At 53.4% G+C, this 25,971-nt stretch overlaps 1 protein-coding gene across 5 annotated transcripts in view; it reads left to right on the top strand.

Annotated features, from left to right (window-relative positions):
• Positions 1-25,600, top strand: part of GSG1L (GSG1 like) — a gene marked incomplete at its 5' end in the record, with an annotated part of 223,959 nt that extends 198,359 nt beyond the window's left edge. For all 5 annotated transcript variants that reach the window (XM_079718648.1, XM_079718649.1, XM_079718650.1 and 2 more), the window contains 2 exons: positions 13,087-13,157; positions 25,385-25,600. In XM_079718648.1, the coding sequence (XP_079574774.1) occupies positions 13,087-13,157; positions 25,385-25,482 (169 nt within the window). In that variant the 3' untranslated portion in view covers positions 25,483-25,600. The remainder of the gene's footprint in view (positions 1-13,086; positions 13,158-25,384) is intronic.
• Positions 25,601-25,971: the final 371 nt, after the last annotated feature.

Here is a 25,971-nt window from a genome sequence, read left to right as displayed (position 1 = left end):
CTCAAGCCCCACCATCACTGGGCAGGTTCAGCATCCCAGCGCCCCTTCATCAAAGTCCCAGGTCAGTTGTCCAGTCCTGGGCCTGTCAGGTGTGGTCAGGGAGGTCAGGCCAGCCTGCCACACAGGCCCGCCTTGCCCACGGCTGTGGACAGAGCATGTCCACTAGGAAGGTGGTGATGACTGGCAGAGCACGGGACCCATAGTAGGTGCTCAGGAAATGTTTACAGCAGCTACATGAGCAGCCTGGTGTCTAAAGCTGCTCCATTAACACTGCCTCCTCTGTTACCTGGGCTGTGGGAGAGCCTGGAGCATCCATGGGCACCCTCATTTTGCTGAGGCCGAAGACAGGACCTCTTTGTACCTCATCAGCAAGAAGCTGCTGTTCGCTGGTCCTGAACAGCTCAGGCCCCAACGACGTGGGAGAAGATAAATGCTTCCCAGCATATGTGCGGAATATCACTTTACACGTTCATAACTTGAACATTATGCAGAGGTTCATCAAATTTTATTTCCCTTCCTCTCCAAGGAGAACATTTCAGCTTAGCTGGGCTGTTCTTTTTTTTTTTTTTTCTTTCTTTCTTTTTTTTGGTACCTTCTCTGCAAAGAGCTCAGAGCACACAGACAGATGTCTACACAGGTCTGTGGGGACCCAGCAGCAGGGCTGAACTCCTACAGTGGCCAGAGTCCCCGAAACCATAGCCAGGGACGTGAGGGAAGAGATCCTTGAGCCCCCCTGCCCATGTTTCTTACTCCTTGGGGAACAGGGCGTGCTGTGGAGAGAATAGGGGTTTGAGGGCCCCCCTGACCTGAATTTTCCAGTTCTGTCTTCTCACTGCTATGTGACTTGGGGCAAGTCACTGAGCCCCTCTGCGTCGATTTCCGCTGACCTACAGTAGGAGAACCCAGAGCTCTCGTCATCTTGGCAAGGCTCAAATTGGACCCAGGTCACGTGGTAAGCACAGTGCGTGGCACATGGAGGGCATTTCATGTGTCCCTTCTGCGACTGATACACAGTACAAAGCTTGGGAATGACTAGCTTAGGATGGAGGTGAAGACAATGTTGTGGATATTGGGCATCTAAGAAGCACGTTAATAACCACAGCAGGGGCTTCCCTGGTGGCGCAGTGGTTGAGAGTCCGCCTGCCGATGCAGGGGACACGGGTTTGTGCCCCGGTCTGGGAAGATCCCACATGCCGCGGAGTGGCTGGGCCCGTGAGCCATGGCCGCTGAGCCTGCGCGTCCGGAGCCTGTGCTCCGCAACGGGAGAGGCCACAACAGTGAGAGGCCCGCGTACCGCAAAACAAAACAAAACAAAACAAACAAAAAAACAGAACACAGCAAACAGGTGGGTGAGGTACGAAGTGGGCTGTGAATACGGAAGAGCGGTGTGGGATAAGACGTGCCCTTGGAGAGGGTGCAGGTTTTCCCAGGCACCCCCCGCCCCCGCCCTCGCCATTACTATCATCGAGAGAGCCACCCCTGACTGAGGACAAGACGGTGCCCTGTGGAGGCTGATGGAGTAGCAGGGCCCGTACTGCCACCCGCCCCACTGCACCCCATCCCTGTCTTGCTGGATTTTTCTCTGCAGGAGCCAGTTGTGAGTCTGAAGAGTGATCGGGCAGATTCCGAACCGTCTTCAGAGGTTGTGGTGTGTGGAAGAAGGGTGTGTGTGTGTGTGTGCGCGCGCATGTGTAGGGGCCAGTGTGCCCCGTATGTTGGGCTTGTGGGGGAGGGCGAACCTGCTTCCTCTGAGCAGCCTTGCCTGTCCCAGCTCTGAGAAACGTCTGGCATTAAACCCTCCCAGCCTCACCCTGCCTGTCGTCCCCAAGGAGGGCGTCTTAATCGGGTCTCCCAGGGGAGGGTCGAAAGCTGCAGGACGAAAGGTAAACATCTGCACATCGGGGCTTTCTTGAATGCTTGATGTTCAGATCTCATTTAACAATGCGGGGAAGGAAATGAGACCCTGTTGGATTGGACTCCAGGGGGAATTCAACTGAGCCAGCATCCCGCTCCCGGGGAAGCCGCTGTGAGTGGGTGGGTCGGAGCAAAGGGCCGGGGCCTCCAGAGAGGAGCGCAGCTGCCCTCCCCAGGGTCAGATCACCCCGTCACATGCCCTTGCTCCAAGGCATGAGGCGCGCGTCCCAGTCTCTGAACTTGTGCGTGCACTTTATCTGCCTCCGCACCAGAGCAGTGAGCTTTCTTGGCTTCCGCTCTGTCCCTGACACCTAGAGCCACAGATGCTCAACAAGTTATTAACTTTCCGTAGTAATTATATTGTTCATTATCGTGGTGCCGTCCCCCCTGTTGCAAGCACTGTTCGAGGGCCTTATCTGTACACTCTCACTTAACCCTGTGGAAGCCATGAGGAAATAGACCAGGGCTGGAATGAGCTCTGCAGTTTATTAGTTGTGAGTCCCCAGGTGAGTCACTCACCTCAGAGCCGTCCAGCCTCTTCCATCACCTGCCGGCCCCCCGGCTCTGGTCTCGGGAGGGCAGCAAATCACCCTGGGTGCCGCGATGGGGTCTCCTGGAGGTCACTCCAGGTGGAGGGCTGGGCACCCCGGGGAAGGCAGAGGCTAGAGAAGCCTTCACAGACGAGACCCTCAAGCCAGGTTTTTAAAGGTACGCACAGCGCGCATGGCCAGACGGGCAGTGGGTGGGAGAAGGCGTTCCCAGGCACAGGCAACAGTGCGAGCAAAGGCCAGGACAGGCAACACACAAGGGTAGTTAGGAAACTCTAAGCAGTTTGGTGTGATTTGAGAGTAGGGTATGGGTGGGAGTTCGGCCTGGCTGTCTCATCTCTCTCATCCTCCCACAGCATTTGGGGCGGGGGGGCTGGCACAGTAGCGGACTGGATGTTACTGGGATGAGAAGGCGGCATGGGGACCGTCCCCAAGCCTCCTTCCTGGGTGCCAGGCCTCACAGGGCTCTGGGCAGACGCAGAGCAGCTTCACCCCAACCTGGGGGCGATTGGCTAGGCCATAAATCGTTCTGGCATAGTGGAGGACCACCCCCTCTTTACCCATCCCCATGACTGGAGCAGAAAGGGCCGTAAGGACCCCACTCCCCACTGGCTCTGCTCTCTCTCCTGTCTGTTGTAGGGAAACCTTTGGAAGGGCTGGTCTTCACCTCCTCCCCTCCCCTCATGGCTCAACCCACTGCAAGCTGCCCTCCATCCCTGACTCTGCTGAACCAGCTCCCAGAGGCCTAGATGATGTGCACACACCCTCCCTCCAGCTCCCACCAGCCACTCTTCTGGGCTCCAGGCAGCCCTTCCCAACCCCTCCTCCTTGTTCTGTTAAATGGAGATGCTCCTAAGGTCAGTTCTAGGCCCTTCCTCGACATTAGCCTCAGCGGCCACATACGCGCCAAGACTCCTGAGTTCTTAGTCCCCTCCTGACCCCCAGCCCCATATCCAGCCGCCTCCCTGGTGTTTCCACCCTGGATCCTCAAAGGCATCGAAAATCAACACGGCCAGTACCCACTCATGATGGTCTCCACCAAACCTGGTCCTATTTCCACACTCTTCTCCAGGGTGGTCCTGCTTGTGCAAGCAGATTTCTGCACATCATGTCGGGACACCCCAAATCCAGTGCTTTTCCCCTATGGGTGGGTCACTTCTCTTTGTCTTCACTCCTGTCATCCTCGTCCAGGGCAGCAGCTCTCACCTCCTACGTGGAGGTGAGATGTAAACCCCACATCTGTCCTCCCCCAGCAGCCAAAGCCTCTTCACTAGGCTAATGTGATCAGGGTGCCTCTACCCTCATCTTTCTGCTAAAACACTGCAGTGCCTTCCCACAGCCCCAGGACAAAGGCCCAGCTCCCTGCCATAACTTATGAGCCTCCCTGTGGACCCAGGCCCCTTCCCCTGCACACAGCTGCCCCTCCCCTGGAAGTTCCCCAGACAGAGTCGTTCTGCTTCCATGCAGCCTCAGGATGGCTGTCCTCTCTATCTGGGGTGCCCCCCCATTCTTTGCCTTGTTGATTCTGGGCCTGCAGATCTTACCTCAAGCATCAATTCTTTGTTTTCTTTTCTTTTTTTTTTTTAGAATCAATTTTAGTTATTTTTAGTTGTGTTGGGTCTTCGTTGCTGCGCACGGGCTTTCTCTAGTTGCGGTGGGCGGGGGCTACTCTTCGTTCCGGTGCGTGGGCTTCTCATTGCGGTGGCTTCTCTTGTTGTGGAACACGGGCTCTAGGTGCGCAGGCTTCAGTAGTTGTGGCACGCCGGCTCAGTAGTTGTGGCTCACAGGCTCTAGGGCGCAGGCTCAGTAGTTGTGGCTCACGGGCTTAGTTGCTCCATGGCATGTGGGATCTTCCTGGACCAGGGCTCGAACCCATGTGCCCCGCATTGGCAGGCGGATTCTTAACCACTGCCACCAGGGAAGTCCTCAAGCATCGATTCTGAACTGGACTGAATTCCCCCGCCCGTCCTCTCTCAGCACTGGCCATGGATGCAAGTTCCACGGGGCAGGGATGCAGGTCCACTCCCTTCTTTATTCCCAAATAGGGGATGGATGGAGAGGGTGACAGCAGAGGGGAAGGAGCCTTGTGGGGAGGTCGCTGGTCAGTCTGTTGGCCAAGGTGACCTTTGTCCTCTAGGAGCTGCCACTGGTCTTGCTTCCATGGCCTTTCCCACACTGCTGCCGCCATGCTGAACAGCACGCTGCTCAGGTGCGCTCACCTCTGCTCACCTGGTCTTTTGATCTTTGAGATAAGTCAGGTGTAGAGATTTTCATGTTGTCAGGGGCCTTTGGAACTGTTGAAGGTGGGCACGGGGTGCGGGGGTAGGGGCTCCACTAACGCTAGTGATTGTTTTTCTGAGTAATAATTTCTAGCCCATGCTGTTCCCAAAATAATCTCAAGGCGCTAATATCTAGAGGTCTCTTTTTAAAACCCAGTAGAGAAACAGGAGGTAGAACTGTCAACCACACACAAAGATCAGGGGAGGGCGTTGGCACTGTGGCTATTTATCTTCCCTGTATTTTCCAACTGTTCTGTATCATGATGATCTTACTCACAAAATAGCAAAAGAGAGAGAGAAAAAAGAATCTTTTAAAAAACCCATTTATTTCCGCCGTCTTGGAATGGCATTTCTGCTGGGATGTTATAGAATCTTAATCTCCTACCTGTGGTCATTTGCCAAATTTTCTTTTAATTTCATCCTTCATTCCATCATCAGTGCATCGTTTAAAAATCATTGTGTGGGCTTCCCTGGTGGTGCAGTGGTTGAGAGTCCGCCTGCCGATGCAGGGGACGCGGGTTTGTGCCCCGGTCTGGGAAGATCCCACATGCCGCGGAGCGGCTGGGCCTGTGAGCCATGGCCGCTGGGCCTGCGCGTCTGGAGCCTGTGCTCCACAACGGGAGAGGCCACAACAGTGAGAGGCCCGCGTATCACCAAAAAAAAAAAAAAAAAAAAAAAAAAAATCATTGTGTTCTTTGTCCTCTGTGACTGTTTCTTAGCCATTTAACCTCTGAGACGTGTTCGATTGCAGCTCCCTCTTACCTGGATGTTTCCACTCTCGCCGCTTGAATATTACTTCTCAGGGATGCCTCGCACCTCTCGCGGGGTGCCCAGAAATTAGAGATGGCTCCATGGAAATTTCAGGGCCCTCCCAAGATTAGCTCGACGACCAATGCTGTGTGAAAGGAAAGCGAAAAGAACAGAGTGGTCCTTGAACTGGAAATGATCCTGCAGGACAGCTGCTCCCTGACCTCCATGTTTTCTCCAAATATCAGCCCAGTGGAGGCGGGAGGGCTCCAGGTGCCCTCCTTCCCACCGTCACTACTGCGGGCTCTTCGGTGAAGCTCATTTGCAGCTGGGACTGTGGGGAGGGCACTGGAGGCCTGGGCCCACTGGGTGACAGCCCAGGACGTAGAGGGTGACTGGGCTGACCCTTTGCGGAGCCTCACAAGTGCCCAGAGCCCAGGGTCCAATGCCTAGTTCCTCAGGTGTGGTCTGGGGCCCAACAGCATCGACCCCACCTGGAAACCTGTTAGAATGCAGGCCTTGCCCCAGACCCACTGCCTCAGACCCACTGAACCAGAATCTGCATTTTTAAAAGCTCCTCGGGTGACCTGTGGTCACCGGCACATTTGGGAAACGTCGGGCTAGAGGACAGAGCAGATGCAGCCCGGTTATGGGTCAGGAGGTGGACATGGCCAGTAGGGACCAGTGGATAAAGAAGGGTTCTACACCTCAGTGCTCCTCAAAGTGTGGTCCCTGGACCAGGGCCCATTTGCAAACGTCCATGATGATATAGGGAGAGGAACTGAGACACGTGTTTGGAAACGTTCATGGTGAGTTGATATCGCTGGTACACCCAAGCGTACCTTTTGTGTGTGTGTGTGTGTGTTTCATTTTCTAGCAACTCATTTTTATTGTATTTTATTAAAAATTTGATCCGAGGTAGATTGAGAATTAAGGGGGAAAAACATAGTCCTTTATCAGACGGTTTGAGAAGCACACATCGTAGACTGCCACTTTGTACCAGGAAGTGACTGGAGATTTGGGAAACAAGCCAGCCTGGGGCAGCAAGCAAGGGTTTGGCTTTGAGGATGGCACAGAGAGGGCCACGGCAGCTGGAGAGCATGCTGGGAGCTGTGTGCTGGGGAGGCCCGGGGCTCCCACCACAACAGAGGTAAGACCCGGTAGACCTCTTGCCTGTGCCCCAGCTGCTGTGGCCACACTTGGCTCTGGAATTAGATGGGCAGGTGCCAGGGGTCTCCCTGTAAGACAAGACGTTTGTTCAAACCATCAAATCCTTGGAGCCTCCCTGCTCCATCGCTTGTGTCCTTCTCTTCTCTCAAAAAGAGCAAATGCCCAGGCTCAGCCCGATTCCAGATGTTGTGGGTCATTGGAGCAGTGACTCTGTGACAGTGTGGTCACACCCCTCACTGCCATTTGCACACCTGCTGGCTGTTCTGGGAGAGCCCGAGTTGGATGGTGCCCAGCCCCACTTTCCACGGGGACCTCATAGTGTAGGTGTACCCATGGTGAGTCTGACAGAGCATCCCTTGCCAGCCGGGAATCTGCAGGGCACAATGGAAACAGGCTTGGGCCTGTTTCTTGATAAACCTGAGTTCAAATCCCTGCCCTGTCACCAGCCAGCTGCCGGGGTGGAGCTGGCCCATGAGAGCAGAGTGTACAGATGGCTTCCTGGTGCCACGTTCAGTGACATCACACGTTCAGTGATGTCCAGAGGTGTTTGACACTTTTTGTTTGTTTGTTTTTGCGGTACGCGGGCCTCTCACTGCTGTGGCCTCTCCCGTTGCGGAGCACAGGCTCCGGACGCGCAGGCTCAGCGGCCACGGCTCACGGGCCCAGCCACTCCGCGGCATGTGGGATCTTCCCGGACCGGGGCACGAACCCGTGTCCCCTGCATCGGCAGGCAGACTCTCAACCACTGCGCCACCACGGAAGCCCGTGTTTGACACCTTGAAGCCTTTTCTCTGCTTCAGATCAGCCGTGCTGGGAGTATTCACCCCACAGAGGTCCACACACACCCCAGAACAGAGCACTTTCTATGGCAGAGCTGGTTGTTGATCGTTACCAGCTCACCACTAGGCTTTGGGCAAGTTACAAGGTTTTCACAGCTGTGAAATGAGGATGATGGTAAAGGTGACGATGATGGTAGTGCCTCTGTGGTTGGGATACAGGTTTGAATCAATGTAAATATACCGCAAATAACGAGGTGTAATTATACCGCAAATAATGAGGATTTAAACAATGTACAGGTTTATTTCTCTCTCCTGTGAAAGTCTGAGCAGTTACCTCTGTTTCTGTCGCCTTTCCCTAGGGCTCATTCACCTTTCTGTCACAGCATCGGCTCACTCAGCCTCTGCTCTGACTCTCCTTGTCCCCAGTTTGGGGAGACTCTTCTCTTCTGGGGCATAAGGCTGTGCTGTGACTCCCTGTGCTTCCCTCTGCCCTGAATCCAGAGGTGTTTCACACTTTGAAGCCTTTTCACTGCTTCTTGGAAAACTTCCCTTTCCTGACGCAACGAGGTCAAAATGATGGAATGAAAAGAAGGGGTGTATGTGGGGGTTTTTGAGGGGGAGCATTGGTTAATATGTTAAAATAATATCCTTCTGCATCAGGAGCTGGGAGATAGAGTCACAGAGTGACCGATCGCAAAGGCCCCAGCAATGAGGATGCTGACAACGATGATAATAACAGTTGTGCCAGTAGCAAGTGCAGGCAGTGCTGTAAGAACGCCAAACAGATGGAGCTAGAGCATGTATTATGCACTGAATCCTTATGACAACCCTAAGAGTGGGTACATTATTATGCCCATTTATCAGATGAGGAAATCGAGGCTCAGGGATGACAGGGACGTGTCCAGACTCAGAGAGCTAGTACATGGTGGAGCCACTGCTCCACCCCCTCACAGAGGAGACGCTGAGACCTGGAGAGGAAGGTGACACAGCAGGTGCGTAGAGGGCCTGAGGGGCCCTGGGACCCACCCGCTGCCCCTTCTGAGCACTGCTTCACCCCAAGCATCCCCCGCTAACCCTTCAAGGCATTTATTTAGATTCGTGGGTCACCCCTCACACCACCATCAAAAAAAAAAAAAAAAAAAAAAAACCCTGTCTTCAGAAAGCATATAATAATTCCTGCAGGAAGTACTTCAAATTAAAGAAGACAGTCATCTAGTGACATTTGAGTATTTCCTTTTCTTTCAATACAAAGCTCAGCCTCCCTGGATGAACCTGGGCTGCCTCCCTGGTGGTGTGCTCTTAGCCTTGGCTGCTTTTCCTCAATTCCCTGCCTCCCTACCTACCCCACTCTCCCTTCCCTCCCTTCTGACATTCTTTGGGATACTTTGTGCCATCGCTGTGCTAGACCCTGAGGCTACAAGTGGAGAAGGAGATAAACTCCATCCTTCTTCTCTCTGAGTTTAAAATGTTTTTGGGGAGACCAATGATTAAACAGATTGAAAACCAGTAGTGGTGCTACTCTGTTCTGAGCCCTCCCTCTGTGCCAGGTCCTGGGCTTCTGACCTCACAACAACCAATGGGGCGGTGGTAGCTGTCCTACGGTCATTCCTACCACCACTGTCCTGCCCATGGCCACGTAGAAAACTCCAGATCACAGAGATTCAGAGCAGGTGAGCTGTCCATTCATAACAGAGCTGGGCTCAGCCACGATCCCGCCTCACTGCAGGGCCCAAGGTCTCAGTTGTGCCCAAAGCATCCTCTTGTCCTCGCATGTTTTCTGCCAGGAAGCACGGTGGTTAGGGGGACAAAGGGTCACAGGCATTGCCGTAACCAAGCGTTAGCCACTCACCAGACAGCTGCCAGGACCCTGCAGGCCGTTTATTTTCATTGGCGAACCTGGTGGAGAGGGCTGCATTTGTGCAAGGAACCAGCTTTTTGCAGAACGGCCACACAGCACAGCAGAAAGACAGGTAGACCTGCGCTGGATCCCAGCTACCTCTCTGAGAGGCGAGCGCGTCCTGTGGGCTTTCGAGATGCAGCTCCAGCATCGCTTCCTCCTGTGAAGCCTCTGCTGGTCCCGACACAAGTGAATCTCAACCCTGTTTGTACACTCTGATCACCGGGCAACTTGAAACTGCCCTGGTGACTTCAGGGGGCCTCCACATGGAGAACCACTGGCTAGATCAGAGGTTAAACCTACTATCTCCCGGAAGCCAAGTCCAGGCCACCACCTGCTGTACATAACCGTCTATTAAGCAATGTGCCCATTCATTTGCATATTGTCTGCGGCTGCTTTCCAACTGCAAGGGCAGTTGAATAGTTGTGACAGAGATCATGTGGTACGCAAGGGCTCACATATTTACCATCTAGACCTTTAGAGAAAAAGTTTGCCAACCCCTGGTCTAGACAGTCACCCTTATTCAACCTTCGTAATGTCCTTCTAGCTTAAAACTTAGTACATGAAGTTGTGATTATTGGTTCATGTGTATAGCAGGTGTGAGCATCTCAAGGATGGGGACTTCGAGCTGTCCCTGTGGCCCCCAGCTCAGCAGGTGCCCACTAACTGGCAGCTGTTCTTATATGTTGACTATTGAACTTTGGGCTTCTTAGCAGCAAGGTTTGGGTGACCAGGGACGGGACTTACCATGCCAGGTGGGGCTGTTCTCTCCTAAAGCATCAGCTCCTTTACTCGCTGGCCCCTCTCCCCAGGGCGGGGCTCCCAGCAGAGCCTAAGGAGGTGCCCAGCACGAGGCCTGGAGGAAGATGATCTCAGGATAAGAAGCTATGAGAACTGGGAGCTGGAGTAGATCGAGGAATGGGTTCAAGGTTGAGGCTGTGAAATGCAGGAGGATGTGGGAGGCCCAGTACTTGGCTGGGCTGGTATCTATTGACCCGGAGGTTCTAGCCGTGGCCAGGAAGGTGGTGTCCGGGATGAAATGGGCTCAGTTATCTGCTGCAGCCTCCTATCCAGTGTTTGAATCCAGTTGCACCTTCTTATTTTTATTTTTTTAAATAAATTTATTTATGTATTTATTTTTGGCTGCATTGGGTCTTCAGTGCTGCATGCGGGCTTTCTCTCTAGTTGTAGCGAGCGGGGGCTACTCTTCGTTGAGGTGCATGGGCTTCTCATTGCGGTGGCTTCTCTTGATGCAGAGCACGGGCTCTAGGTGCCCGGGCTTCAGTAGTTGTGGCATGTGGGCTCAGTAGTTGTGGCTCACTGGCTCTAGAGCACAGGCTCAGTAGTGGTGGCGCACAGGCTTAGTTGCTCCACGGCATGTGGCATCTTCCCGGACCAGGGCTCGAACCCGTGTCCCCTGCATTGGCAGGTGGATTCTTAACCACTGCGCTACCAGGGAAGTCCCCAGTTGCACCTTCTTGACTGGGCATTCTCCCGCCTCTAGCACCTCTGCAGAAGGGAAACTCACCCCCTTGCTAGATACACATGCACCATTACTTGGAAGAGTGAACAAACTGGAAAACACCTAAATGTCTATCAGTAGGTTATTGAATATTCATTATTCTTTCATGTACAACTATGAGGAAAGATGAGCGGGACTTATGTGTACTGATATAAAAAGACATTGGAACTTTAAGGGTAAGTTAAAAAATCAGATTACAGGGCTTCACTGGTGGCGCAGTGGTTGAGAGTCCGCCTGCCGATGCAGGGGACATGGGTTCGTGCCCCGGTCCGGGAAGATCCCACATGCCGCGGAGCGGCTGGGCCCGTGAGCCGTGGCCGCTGAGCCTGCGCGTCCGGAGCCTGTGCTCTGCAACGGGAGAGGCCAAAATAGTGAGGCCCGCGTACCGCAAAAAAAAACAAAACCCAGCCAACCAAACAAACAAAAATACATCTTCCCTTATACTGAACCTCCCTTGAACCTTCCTATAGCGTCAGTTATCTATAGGATATCTGCCTTCCTATAGCATCTACACTCAGGCCTTTGTTCTGCCATCTGGGGCTTCCTAGGCCACAGAAGGTCCTTGTTAATAAGATCTGCGTTCAGAGTTTGTCTCCTGGGAAGCACAGGCCTAGCCCCTGGTGCAGACATTATCGTAGGCAATCCTGAAGTGTGTTATTTAATGCATGGCATTTTCTAACTCGTGTGCGTGCTTGACTTCCTACTTGACTAGAAGCTCTTTGAGGGCAGAGACTATGAAGTAGACATTTCCACCCTCTGCAGCATCTGGTACAAACTACACAGAGCAGGGCCTCAGGAAATCCCTGCTGAATGCGTGAATGAACAGTGTTAGGAGACCCAAATTATCATTGCATGAGTATTTCTTTCCCTTCTACTGGGGACACTTCTGGCATTGCTTGCTTGTCAGTCACCGCCTGCCCCACGTCTCCTCTAGCCCCAAGCTTCTGGACACAGCTATGCAACTAGGAATAAGAGGTGATGGGAAGTGTCAGAAAACAGGGGTGGGGCGTTTGCTTTGGAAAGAATTGAGACATCCTTGCGTGAGAGAAAAGAGGAGAGTGGTGGAAAGGAGAGGACGGTGGGGAAACGGGAAGACACCATGCTGGGGGCACTGGAGAGAGCGTAGGGGGCACTGAAAGTGAGATGTGAGACGAGAGATGTTCTAGGACAGCTGCAAGGCAAGTAAAAGCAAAGCAAGGGATAGAGGGCCGATGTCAAGGTACAGGGCCACAGATAAGGAATCGGGGGTGCTTTCAGTGTTCTTTAGGACATACAGTAATGGTTGGAATTGTTTCTATGTTGGAGGCGTAGGTTATGTTTGTCTACAGGTGAGGCACGTGTGGACTGGACCTCGTGGAGCTCTGGAATGTATTTGGGTTACACATGGATGAGTGCCAGGTGGGACTATGGCCCTGCCCATTCTCTGGCTCAGCCATTGGTGGGATGGGGGTGAGGGTCTAGGTCTGGAGTTGTGTTGGAGAATCTGCAGCTGCTTTCACTCTGACCCTTCCTCTGCTCTGTGCTTGTCATCCCATCCCCGGCCAGGCCAGTAGAGACAGCTCCCTCTGGAACTGCAGTGATCTTGAGATGCCAGAGGAGAAATTCTCACAGTGGTTGGTGGGAAAGAGCACTGTGGCAGAGGTCAGAAGACCAGGGCTTTGTTTCTATGTAGAAACATCTTTAGGGAATGTTTTGATTTAGTTAAAGAAAGTGACGCAGCTAATAAAAGTCCTTTGCCCCCAAATCAGGAAATAGGGCTAAGTTCAAAAAGAAGGTTCTAGATTTAATCCACTATATTCTCACTATCTGGGGTTAATCACCACTAACCCTTTGGTATATGTTCTGGCAAGTAATGTTTTGTGCATATTCGTGTGTAATTTTTAAGCAAATCAAACTGTACACATTCTCGTGTCACATGCTGTTTGCACGTGATTGAACATCTTTTTGTGAGAGCACGTAGGTTTGCATCCCTATTCCGCCTCTAATTTATCAGCTGCATGGCACCTGATTGGTCACATCACCTTTCAATACCGCAGTTTCTTCATCAATAAAATGGAAAGATAACGATGCCCATCTCACAGGGCCGTGGGAAGGATCCCGTGGGACAATGGGCCAAGTTGCTTCACAAAATGTTCCCCAGAGGGGCGGGGCTGCACTTTTCCAGGTCCCGGGTCTCTGCCAGCTCAGCCTGCTTTTTCTTACACCGGCTTTTGGCTTCTTTTCTTTCCAGGATGGAGAAGGGGGATGGGCACGAGGAGGAGGACCTTCACTTGGATTGCCGCCACGAGAGATACCCTGCCCGTAAGTGGCCTCACCTGCAGGAGCCAGTGCTGCAGATTCATGAGCCGTCTGAGAAGAGAGGACCCTGGAGATGGGCCAGGCCAACTTCTCCCTGCCCCCCTGCATTCTTCCCCAGACACATACTGCAGATGGCGAAACTGAGGCTGGGGTCTTAGCAGAGCAAGTCTTCCGCACACAGCAGCCACAGCCCTTGCAATGGGGTCGGAATGCTAAAGAAGCAAGAGGGACATGGGGGTGCCTTAAAGACAGGCAGGCGAACCACAGCTCCATCCAGGCTGGGGTTAGCCATTGGCTGGAAGGGACAACAGCTCTGGGGCAGAACTAGCCAAGTCAGGGAGGTGATAGCTCACAAGATCTGTTTGAGCAGTGGATACTTGCGGCAGCTCAGAATGCACTGACTTCATATGCCTCACTGTGGGGGTCAGAATCTAGGGCTCCTATTCAGAAAACAGATGTCTGGACCAGAAAGCAAAGGGGAGGTCAAAGGAGAGAAAGGCCTTGCTCTGCACAGAAAAGAAAGGAGCTGAGGCTAAAGTTAAAGTGACAGAATCTCATCCGAGCCTGCTGAATGCACACCCCATGCTCCCTGCCCACCCCACTCTGTACGAAGGGCTTTTTATGCCTGATCTCCTGTTCTTGCTGACCGCCAACCCCTACAGCCGGGATTACTAACCACACGTTGCAGAAATGAGGGCTCAGAGAAGTGGAGCAACTTGCCTAAGGTCACACAGCTTAGCTAGTCAGTGGCAGAGCCGTTAGAGCAGGTGCTGTCTGTGCCCTGCCTGTATCTCTCAGGCCTTTTAGGAAGCTACAGTGCCTCCCAGCTGCCAGTATCTGTATCTCTGTGCCTGGGGGCTTGCCCCACCTCCACCCACAGAAGGCAGGAAGTGCCAGGGAAGCTGCCATATAGATACCCTGGCTCCCTCGCCCCTTGAGTGGTATCGCCCCAAGGTGTGTGATTTGCAGGATTAGCCAGGTTTACCAGGTCTAGCAGCTGCCTGGGTTGGCCGCCTTCCTTCCCCTGGGCCATGTCCCCTGCTCTGTCAAGTTTCCCTGCATCTTTGTAGTGTCACCCCTTTGCTCCAATTCCTATCTCAGGGTTTGCTTCTGGGGAATCTGAACTAAGACAGCAGAGATTTAAACTCAGGTTTGTCTGCCCCCAACCCCTGGGATCCTAGTAACGGAGTGAGAAATGGCTCTGCTGAGAGGAGAAGATGGAGGTGGGTGAAGGAGCCTGGGAGGAGGCCCGGCTGGAGAGGAGGAGAGGGTCTGGTCTTCACGCTGAGGGAAGAGGCTCCTGTAGGAGACACCAGCCCAGGAAGATGTCCAGAATGCTAACTGCCTGGCCGAGGAACTGGGGTGGATGCTGGACCCACAGACTGTGGCTTCATGGCAGTTGTCAGGGTGGGGGCCTTCCTGGAGGAAGGGGTCAGGAGCCAGGGCATGGAGGAGGCTGGGGAGCGCCTGCCTCAGGGATAACAGAAGAGAGCAGGAATCCACCAGAGGGGTTCAGGCAGCACATGGTAGGGACACAGGCTGAGAGCCTTGGCACGTTCCAGAGTGCCACTGGCTCCCCTGCTTGGGCTGGAGCCCCCTGAGGCCCCTGCAGGGTGAGCAGGAAGCCCTGGGTGGAAAGAGGTCGTGGGGCTTGTCTTGGGAGCAGCTAGGGAGCTGGGAGGAGGAAAGGCCAGATCCCTGAGGGCTGAGGATGGAAGAAAGAGTCCAGAGAGCAAATCTGGCCCTGAAAGCGAGCCCTGGGATGGAAAGTGAGGACAGCCAGCGTCGGCGGAGCCGCAGAAGCCCTCCACCCCCAACCCAGCCCCTCACCTCTGTCCTGGCATCCACTTCACCTCCCAAGCATCACATGCATTCCCCAGGTCAACAGCCTGCAGAGAATTCCATCTTTCGTGCCCTCGGCAAATACTGAGCTGTGCAGACCCTCCGTGCTGGCACTGGAGCTGCAGCCGGGAGCCAGAGCAGGCAGAGCTCCTGCCTTGTGGGGTGGGAGTCTAGAGGGAGGGAGAATCAAGAAAGAAGTGAACTCAGAAACAAACATGGTGATGTCAGGTGCTAAGGAACGTGATGATAAAGAGTGATCGGGGGCGGCCTCTTTAGAGCCACCTCTTTGAGGGGCCGCTGGAGCTGGGGCCTAAGGAAATAGAAGGAGTCAGCCAAACAAAGAGCCTTCCAGGCAGAGGGGCCTGCAGGTGCCAAGTCTCCACAGCAGCCAGCACTGGAGGCCACATGGCTGGAGCAGGGAGAGCGATGGGGGGTGGGGATTGGGATGCGGGAGGAGATGGGGCTGGGGGGCCCATGAGGCAGGACCATGGGAAGGAGCTGGCTCTGCAGTGGGGGGGAGGGGCATTTTGAGCACAGAAGAGACTTGCCCAGATTATTTATCTGTATCTGTATCTGCAGCTATATCTATATCTGTGTCTACATCATCTTTACCTATATCCACATCTATCCATCCCTCCTTACATCCATCTGCAATGTGGGAAAAGGATGGGAGGGGAGGAAGAGTAGAGGCCAGCAGACCAGCTTAGATGCTGTCCCCTCATCCCCTGGAGTGACGGTGGCCTGACCTGTGACAACAGAGATAAAAGTGGGAGGATACAAGAATTTTTTGCTGGAAGAGTCGTCTGAGTGCTTTGTTTGTGCTCTTCTGGAGGCAGATCCTGAGATAAGGATCCAACAGCAAGTACCTTATTTGGGTGATCCCAGAAAATACAAATAGGTGCCAGGGAGGCAGACTAAGCGGGGAAAGGCAGATGGCAGGTGGAAGCCATGTTCCAGGCTGGTTATCACTGTACGCCCTGCTGGGTGACTTGGGGAGCCAGTGCAGAGCACACGGTCTGAGTTTTCCCTCCAGACATGACAGTAGCTCTCCTCAGGTGTTGTTTGAAGGCTGCTGGGGTAGGGTGGGGTGCATGAATTCTCCTGGGGCGGGTGGAGAAAGCTCTGGCGCCGTAGGAGGTCAGCAGCCTGCTCCACTGGGAGGGAGGGCGCACCCACAGCATCAGCTTGGGTGACTTGAGGTGACGGATGGAGGCGGCCAGGAACCTAAGATATGCACAGAACTTTCAGGCCAGCAATCAAGGGCCAGATGTCACCCACTGATGGACCTGGAGAGGACAAGTTTGAGGGGCGTGTAGGGTTGAGAACAGAGATGGTTGAAGCTGGGGGACTTTTGAGACCATCGAGGGAGATTGTGTGGGGTGGGGAGAGGTGGAGAAGCCACGAGGTCCTAACACCCTGGGGCTCAAAGAGAAGCATGGAAGCCGGTGGGGAAGGGTCTGTGGCTCCCACAGGTTTTCCAGGTCCCAGCCTCTCGGGGAAGAAAGGAACCTCAGAGTCCCCAGCACCTCTGCCATGTGTGCAGGTAGCCGAGTTATCTGGATGGCTGTCTTTCCCCGGGGACCAGCGGAGGCGCTGGGGTCTCAGAGTCACAACAGTGAGGAAGAGGTAGACCCCATGTGCTGTCGGAGCTGACGGGGGAGGCACCCGAATGTGGGCTGGGCACACCCCATCTGCCAGACCCCAGGCAGCGTTTGGGGATGCGGGGCCCAGCCACCTGTGGACTGGGTCCTCACATGGTTCATGGGCTGGAGAGCAGCCTGATCAGACCGTCTAGGGAAATGACACCATCTCCAGAATGCGGCGTCTTAGCTGCTAGTGGGATTTTGGCCAAGAAAATGTTTTGGAAAGGCCTGGACAAGTTTTGCAACATTCCTCTACTGAGCAACTGCTCAGATCTGGTTGGTGTACTGACTTGCCAGCAGGATGCACGGGAGAGGAGGAGTGCCAGGAACCTACATTATTAAGCACTTACTGTGTGCAGGTCCCGCTGAGCACTTCACAGCTGTCTCATCTGATGGCTGGCACAGCCCTGGGAAGGAGGGTTGATTGTTTTTATTGTGTAGACTGAGAGGCTGAGGCTCTGAGACGCAGATTGACTTTGTTGAGATCTATGGCCCCCCGGGCAGTACAACTCAGCTTGGCGTGTAGATCTATCCCCTTATCCTGGGAACCAGGCCGTTCCTGCTCTGGCCCCCAAACTCTCCACCTCATTTCTTCCCACTCTCCCCTCCCTCATTCTGCTCCAGCCACCCTGGCCTTTCTCTTTCTTGAACATACAGAACTCATTCACTCCACAGGATCTTTGCATGTGCTCTTGTCTCCACCTGAAATGCTCTCCCTCTAAATCTTTGCATGGCTGGCTTTGTCTCCCCTTTTTTTAATTTAATTAATTAATTTATTTATTTTTGGCTGTGTTGGGTCTTTGTTGCTGCACATGGGCTTTCTCTAGTTGTGGCGAGCAGGGGCTACTCTTCATGGTGGTGCACAGGCTTCTCATTGTGGTGGCTTCTCTTGTTGCAGAGCATGGGCTCTAGGCACATGGGCTTCAGTAGCTGTGGTGCATGGGCTTCAGTAGTTGTGGCTCGCAGGCTCTAGAGCACAGGCTCAGTAGTCGTGGCGCACGGGCTTAGTTGCTCTGCGGCATGTGGGATCTTCCCGGGCCAAGGCTCGAATCCACGTCCCCTGCATTGGCAGGCGGATTCTTAACCACTGTGCTACCAGGGAAGTCCCTTGTCTCCTCTCTGAGCTTTTCCTCAGAGCAGCTCCCCTAACCTGCACCAGCTTCCCCAGTCGACCTCATATCACTGTGTTTTCTTCATCATATCTGTACCTCTCTGAAATTATACTTACATACCTGGTTTTAGTTTTGTTGCCTTTCTCCGCTGGGTTCAATGAGATTAGGCACCCTGTCTTTTGTTTTGTTCAGGCCTGTATCCTGAGAGCCTACAACAGTGGGTGGCACACAGTAGGTGCTGAATTGCCTCTCTAAACTTCTCATTTTCTCCCACCATATCCCACCCGAGAAGCCACTTTTACATAAAGAGTTACATGAACTTTTGGTTATCTTAACTGTTCCAAAAGTTGCTATTTTTTCTTGGGCTACTGTGATATAGATTCTGCCACATTTTTTTTTTCTTCCTGAGGAAAGAGTTTGCCTTTGAAACCTGCCTTTGGGGCTTTGCAGTGCCACCAGCTAGCTCGGGGGCACATCAGATGTGACATTTGATGGTGGCAATGCTGCCATATGGTCCAGGTGTCTGCGTCTTCCTTTTAGGGACAGCTGGGGTTTGCAGCTGATTGCAGCTGTCCAGTTCAATGCCCGAGACAAGCTTTTGATTTTGCCAGGTGTGTCTGTGAGGCTGGGCTGAGTGAGAGGCTGTCACTCGCCGGGTATAGAGGTGGCTTCTGGGAGCTCCATCTAGACGAGTCTCTGCCGCTGCTGCCCTCAAAATAGCAGAGGGAATTTCAAGGCAGACTTTTCCGGGCTCAGAGCAACTTGGCATTTTTATTAGATCAAAATCAAATCCAATATAGTACTGCTTGAGTCTGCTTCCTTTATTAAAATGGAAACAGAAAATATTTCTGAAATAAATATCAATGCCAACTTGCTGGGCACACAGACAGCCATGCAGCTTGGAGATACTTGAGACCCTGGCACTGGGGTAGAGAGAGCTGAGCCAGTGTCAGCATCAGAATCCCCTGGAGGGCTCCCTGAAACACAGATTGCCCGGTCCCACCCCAGAGTTTCTGGCTGAGGAGATCAGGGTGGGGCCTGGGATTCTGCATTTCCAGAGACGCTGCTTCTGCCGCTCCACAGACCAAATTCTGAACTGCACTTGTCCCTGGGCTGCTGCCAGGAGGGAGTCTGCATTTTGTCACCTGTTTGGGCTATTCAGCAACTTCTGGGTGGAAACTGCTGCTTCTCGGGCCGATTCTCTTCCCATCCATCTTCCTAAGACACAAAATCATGTCTTCTCCACCCCCTCCCAGCCCCAAACCTTCCTGTGAGAGCATCCCTGGTGGGTGTCAGGTCCTGTGCCGACCCTCCTGGACATTCCCCGGGAAGCCTTCTCCAGCCATCCCGCTCGTGCTTCAGCTTTTCTTTCAGTCACTCATCACTCCTGGAATCCTCCTTTGCTAACTCTCTCCCCACTGGAATGGAAATGTCATGAGGACCAGGACCTTGTCACCACATTTGTGGGGCAGCCCCAGTGCCTAGCACGGGGCTGGTCCTCAGTACCTTTCCAGTGAATGGTTGAGCGCACTTTGTCTTCATGGGGTAGTTTCTCTGAGGACTATTTCCATTTTTAAAATCCATTCCATGGATTCCGAGCAACAATGTCATTTTCCTTGGCTCAGAAGCCTGGGCGACTCTAAGCTCAAGCTGTGTCTTAGTTCCTTATGCCCATTTTTGCCCAAGGCAGTGTTTCTGCAATCATCCCCGATCCTAAGAAACACTTGGGGACAGTTGTTAAAATAAAGATTTCCCTGGAGATCCCAATTCCTTGGTTTGGGGCAGGCCAGGAATTGGCTTCAGGTAAGTCTGATGATACAGCAGAAACCCCAGGTGCAGGATAAACCCTGTACCCCCCAGGGGCCTGCCGGGCCATTTACACCTGGCACCCAGCATCTTTGCAACTGCAGCCTTCCACTCCTCACCCCTCCAGCCCCGTGTACTGGGCTTTCCAGCCTCACAGACCATCTTGCTTTCCTCCAACCACCAACATCATGAGTTTTTTCACACCTCCTGAAAACCTCATTTACCTGCCAAGAACCTATTTCACACCCTGTTCCTTCTGCCCGAAATGACCTGCTCCCTGCCTCCCTTTGGCAAAAAAAACCCACAAAAAAAACCAAACCCTACCAGTGGAATTGTGAGCTTCACAGTGCTTTCCAAGTCTAGCTCAGATGTCCAGCAATAGTAACCAGTCCCCTCTCCAGCCCCTAGCAGAGGTGGTGTGTTCACCTCTGCATTTCCCTTCCCTGGCACTCGAGTAGATGAGGGAGAATTTTATAGTGGTTACAAGTCCAGCCTGTGGAGTGAGGCTGCCTAGGTTCAAATCACAGCAGTAAGACTCTGGACAAGTCACTTAACCTGTCTGAGCCTGAGTTTCCTCATCTGTGTAATGGGCATAGTAATGGCACCTAACTCCCATTTCTGAGGATTAAATGAGCCAGTGAACACGAGGCACAGTGAATGGCTCCTGACACAGTGAGAGCTGGAGGCATGTTTGCTCTTGTCATCTCTTCCCCTCACTAGACTGTGAGCACCCAGAGGACAGGTCTGCATCTGACTCCTGTCTGCAGACCCAGCACCCAGATGGAGGCGGACACACAGTAGGTGCTCAACAAATGAGGAAATGAAGGAATCAGTGGCTCTGGGGAGAGGTGGCAGGTTCAGTGGACTCAGCCTGATCCCGAGTGTGGGAAAGAGGTGGAGAGAATGCTATGGCCCAGGAAGGAGTCCCCAGCAGATGGACTCTAGTGAAGAGAGGGATGAGACCCCCATTCGATCTCCTAGGAGACAACCCATCCCCAAGGTAAACCAGAAAACCCAACCTTCGCCTCCACATGGATCCCACACAAATCCTTCCCAAATCCTCCAGCGTATTCATTCAACAAATCTATGCTCTCGGCACTGTGTGTGGAATTGTGCTGGGTGCCGAGGACACAGCGATGAATAAAAGCAGAGCTAGTCTGTGTCCTCATGTTCCATACAGCCTAGAGGAGGAAAACGGGAGGAAACAAGTAAACAGATATTACCAAATATGATGGAGTTTCTGAAGCGCCCTCAGCATGCAGATTTACAGAGCAAGGTTGACTTGGAGAGGCAGTCAGGGCGGCAATGGAAGAGGGATGATGGTGTCACTAGCTGGAAGGGTCTCCAAAGCCAGACATCTCAGTGCCAACCTTGATTCATCTCCCCATCTCTCCCCACATCCCAGATCTTTCTAGAGGTAAGAGTTCAAGGTTGGGCAGCCAGACAGCAGGCTCTGGATGGGCCCATGAGTCCTGGAGAGGGTTCTTCAGTACCTTGGACAGCGGGTGGAGAGGGTCCATCTGGCTCTTCTCTGATAGGCTGAGCTCCTATGGAGTCAAGAACAGCAATACCAGCCACCTGCCCACCCTCACTAATTCCTCTACTGGCTTTGGAGCACCTTGGACAAGTCACTTCCTCTGTGATCGCCCCCATTTCTCTGTCTGCACATTTGTGATGCCGCTCTGGGTCTTGAAGGATACTTCCAACCCAATGAATCCATTTTGGAACAGTAGATGTGATTTCACACAATTCAGCAGAGCTGAGAGCGGATCTCCCAGGATCTTGGTGCCTTGGAGAGAGTTCGAGACAGTGATTTCCCACTGAGGGATTGAGATGTTAGGACTGGAAGAGGCTGAATGTTAAAAAACTTCATGTTTGATATTTGGACCAAAAATGGAAGATAAATCACATCTTCTGAGAACCTCCTATGGGCTGAATACTCTGCTAAGCCTGGGAGGTTCCAAGGGAATTTGAACCCCATACTTGCTACCAACCCTCTGAGTGAGACCTTGGATAGATCTCTTCCCACCTCTGGGCCTTGGCCACCTCATCTGTGAAGAGAGGTGGTTGAACCCAACCCCCCTCTATACTGGCATTTAAAATTTTTCACATCTCTCTGAGGTCACATAATGAAAGGCTTCTAGCAGGGGGCCTTCAGGGTCTGCTGACTCCTTAGTAACTAACATCCATTTGCAGGCCCAGAGAGGTGAAGTTACTTGTCAAAAGTCACACAGCTTTAAATAAAAAATAGGTTCACTCAGCTTGTCAGTGGTGGAGCCTGGATTTGAACCTTTGACTATCAGACTCCAAGTACAGTTCCCCATCCTGAGTCTGCACCCAAAGGAGGAGAGGCTGAGCAAAGAGACTCTCAAATGTACAGAATCTCAGGGAAGGTGGGCCGAGCACGTGCCTCCAGCTCAGGGATCGCTCCTTCTCCTCCCGCATGGTTTCTTTATTTGTTATAAAAAGTCAGCTCAGGACATGCTCTGTGCCCAGCCAGGTGCTGGGGGCTGCGGGCTCCGGGATGAAGCAGACCCACTCCCTGACGGCACTGAGTCCCCAGGTTAGTTGGGGAGACCCCGACAGCACAAAGGGACATGCACAGGGAGAGAAGGATGTGCAGCTTGCCGTGTGGGCACAGAGGCCCAATGGAATGCTTCCCAGAGGAGGGCGCATTCACAAGTGAAGAGTGGGGGACTCAGCGGCCAGAGGACAGCAGGGAAGGGTGCCACGGCCGAAGGTCTGGAATGTGTGAAGCCACAGACCTGAGTCATGGGACAAAGATGCCGGCCGGGAAGTAGTCAGAGGTCAGAAATGGCCTCCTGTGGGCTGAGTCCAGCCTGAGAGATGCTGCTTGGCCCACAGACGGTTTTAAATGCTTTAAAAGCCTTAGTTGTCATCATTTAAAAGCCAGGAGATTTGATTTCAAAATCCCGATTTTCAGTTTCTCAGATCATTTTGGGAGATCACAGCCCACATTCCCCACAACAGTTAACCAAAGCTAAGGAAAGGCTGCTTCTGGCCACTTCACCCAATTATGTCATTTGCTTGGGCCAGTAGGCATTTTGAGGTGGGATTCTCTGATTTATAGCATAAGGCTTTTTCTTTTTTCCTGGCTGGTGACTGACCCCAAAGTAAAGGAACCAGGAGAAGGGAAGTGAGTGGGGAGTCGTGGTGGGCTGGTGGGGTGTATGGTGAGGACAGGGCTCCCCTCACTGTAAATGGCTCTGGGCCCCAAGCCCCTCCTGGGAGGCTAGAGAAGGGAGGAGGACCCCAGTCATCAGCGAATTGACCTGATTTTGACTCACAGAAGGATAAGGATCATGGCCCTTCTTTTTCCTTAAAATCACATGATCACTTTCTCTCTGTTCCAACAAACTCTCCAAGGTTCTGCCTGTTGGCAATGGTAAGCAGCTACAATCATTTCTAAATACTCATTTAGAAAAACAATCAAGGCTTTCTGTGCACCAAATATTTGCTTTTAGATTTTTAAAAAAATCCCAACACCTATATCTTGGCAGCAGGCACTTCCAAAGAATGCAACTGTTTCAGTGACTGGGGCCAAAACAAATGTTTTTCCTGAGGCCAAACGATTCCAGAATGTTTGGCAAATGTTTCCCACCCCTTTTTAAAATATAGTAAAATTAGCAAAGCACCAACATTAGAGAATATTAAAAACAGAAGAAACGCCAAAGGAAAAAAAAATCACGCATGCACACTCCGCACAATTGGTACAACCATCCCCAACTTTGCCTGTTCCCTTCCAGCCTTTGTTATGGGGAAGAATCTCCCAATAGTCAGAGCTACTTTGGGGGTGGAGGAAGAGTGATGAGCTGTCTGTCCTTGGAGGAGTGCAAGCAGCCACTTGGCTTCAGCAGGAATTCCCACCTCAAGGGGCTTGCTCTAAAGGATGTCTGACCCTAAAGGATGAGAAGTATATCTGAGCATCCTTTAGAGCTCGGAGGGGGAAACAAACCAGCAGAGAACACATTTCTTTTAATGCTGTAGTTTCGAATCAGGAAGAAATTAATTCAACCCAGCAGGCCTGTAGCTGTGAATCCTAAGGCAGCTGCTTATGTTGGCTGAGTCTCAGTTTCCTCATCTGTAAAATGGGCTCAGGCTTGCAAGGACAGAACCTAGCAGGGTGTATAGACTATAAGCACTCTGTCACTGTTAGTTTTCCCCCTTGCCCTTTGAGCCAGTCTCACCCACCATGCCATGCAGTCTCTCCTCCCTGTGATCTCCTTTGTTCTTATCTTTCTGGCTCCATTGATTCACCATGGAATATTCTCCAAGGGTTGAGCCATTTTTCTCCTGGGCTGTCTAATGCTGGGCGGGGTGGGGGGGGTGGCGCTGACGGAGCACCACTTGGAGTGGATGCTCCAAGAGAGGGAGACCCCTGAGGCTGGAGAGAGGATGTCCGGAGGGCTTCCTGTAGGAGGAGAAACTTGAGCTGGGCTTTGAGTGTTCAATTCAGCAGAAGGTAAAAGGGCATTTTAGGCAGGTCCCAGCTTGGAGATGGAAATGGGTCTGGTGTGTTAGGAAGACATGAAGGAGGTGCTTGGGTGAAGGCAAGGGAGCAAGCTTCCGAGAATCAAGAAAAACAGAAGAGTGAGCATGTTGGATCAGTCGAGCCTCCCAGCCCCTGTGCTTGCCCAGGCCGTCAAGAGCAGAGGGCCGGGGCTTCCCTGGTGGCGCAGTGGTTGAGAGTCCGCCTGCCGATGCAGGGGACGTGCGTTCGTGCCCCGGTCTGGGAAGATCCCACATGCCGCGGAGCGGCTGGGCCCGTAAGCCATGGCCGCTGAGCCTGCGCGTCCGGAGCCTGTGCTCCGCAACAGGAGACGCCACAACAGGAGAGGCCCACGTACAGCAACAAAAAAAAAAAAAAAAAAAAAAAGAGCAGAGGGCCGTAGTGGGAGGCGGTAGAGTCTCTGCCCCATGTCTTGGCCCAGGGAGCTGCTCAGGGCCGGCTTTGGGATGTCCACGTACTTTCTCGCTGGCCTGAGGTCAAATACAGTTGGGGCCCAGGAGTCATCTTCACTGTTCTCCTTCTAACCATCCCACAGCTCCTCGAGCACGTGGGAGCACACAGCGGAGCCCAGGGAAGCCTGACGGGGTGGATGGCTGGGGGGCAGGTGAGGGTGTGGGTAGGTGAAGGGGGGGAGGATGGAAAGTTGGTGGGTGGGTGGCTTGAGTGGGGTGGGTGAATGTCAGGGCAGGTGGGTGTGCAGGGTTGGTGGTGGGGCAGTGTGGGATTGTTGGATGGGTATGTTGGTGAGTTAAGGGGTAGAGACGTGATGAGTTAGTGGATGTGTTGGCAGGTTGGGAAGCAGATGAGTAACCGGGTGAGTTGGAGAGTGGCTGGGTGGCTGGATGGGTGGATGTTTCAGGTTATGGGTAGATGTGTGTGTGGGAAGCCAGGCTGGTGGGAGTATTATGGGGTGCTGGGGGGCTGGATGAGGCAGTGGTGGGCGTATGGGTGTTGAGAGGTGGGAGATGCTTGAGTGGGTTCTAGGGCTGTGCAGGCTCCTAGGGGTTCGTGTGTGAGTGATGGTGGATAGCTTGGTGGGTTGGTGAGTGGATGGCAGCGGATACTGGCAGGTGGATGTCTAGGTGTTGGACCGGTGGGCAGATGGGTGGGTGATGGGGACGTGGCAGAGGTGGAGAGCTGGGTGGGCGGATGGTGATACGGTGAGTGGGACAGTGGGTAGAGAGCTGGGTGCAGCTTGATAGATGGGTGGGTGGGGAGCTGGTGGGTGTCAGTGGGCCGATGGGGTGGGGGTGGAGGAAGGCAGCCGTTGGCACTGACCACGCCGTCTCTTGGCAGGATACCAGCCACACATGGGAGATTCCTGGCCCCGGAGCTCTGCACAGGAGGTGCCGGAGCTGAACCGCCAGTGCTGGGTCCTGGGGCACTGGGTGTGACAGCGACCAGCCTGGCTCCAGACCTCGGACCGTCATCGGCACCAGCCCCCTGCTGCAAGACCGCTGGTCTGGCGCCTTTGGAAACCTGGTCTGTGTGGGACACGCGTGGCCTGCCCTGCCCGCCACTGCCTGGGTCTCAGGGTCCTGGAAACGGGGCCAGGGCAGCCAGAGGGACTGCACAGGGCTGCACAGCGTGACTCTGGGACAGCAACTCCTAACTCTCGCCACCGCCACATGCAGAGCCCTCCTGGGTGCAGCTGGGATGCGGGGAGAGACACAGACCTCGGCCACCGAAAACCTGGGACCCACGAGCCAGCCGGGAAGTTCAGGAGGTCCCCAGCGTGTGGAGCCCTGCGGGGGGCAGGGAATGGGTGGGGCTTCCTGAAGGAGGGGCAGTGGCGCTGGCACCAGGGGGATCACACAGCAGGCACACAGCAAGGGCTCAATAAATGCTTGTTGAATCTGTTTCCTTGCCGTGTGTGGAGGCCA

The sequence above is a fragment of the Hyperoodon ampullatus genome, assembly GCF_949752795.1.
Source record: "Hyperoodon ampullatus genome assembly, chromosome: 14".
Lineage (NCBI taxonomy): Eukaryota > Metazoa > Chordata > Mammalia > Artiodactyla > Ziphiidae > Hyperoodon > Hyperoodon ampullatus.
This window is presented reverse-complemented; position numbering and strand designations above follow the sequence as displayed.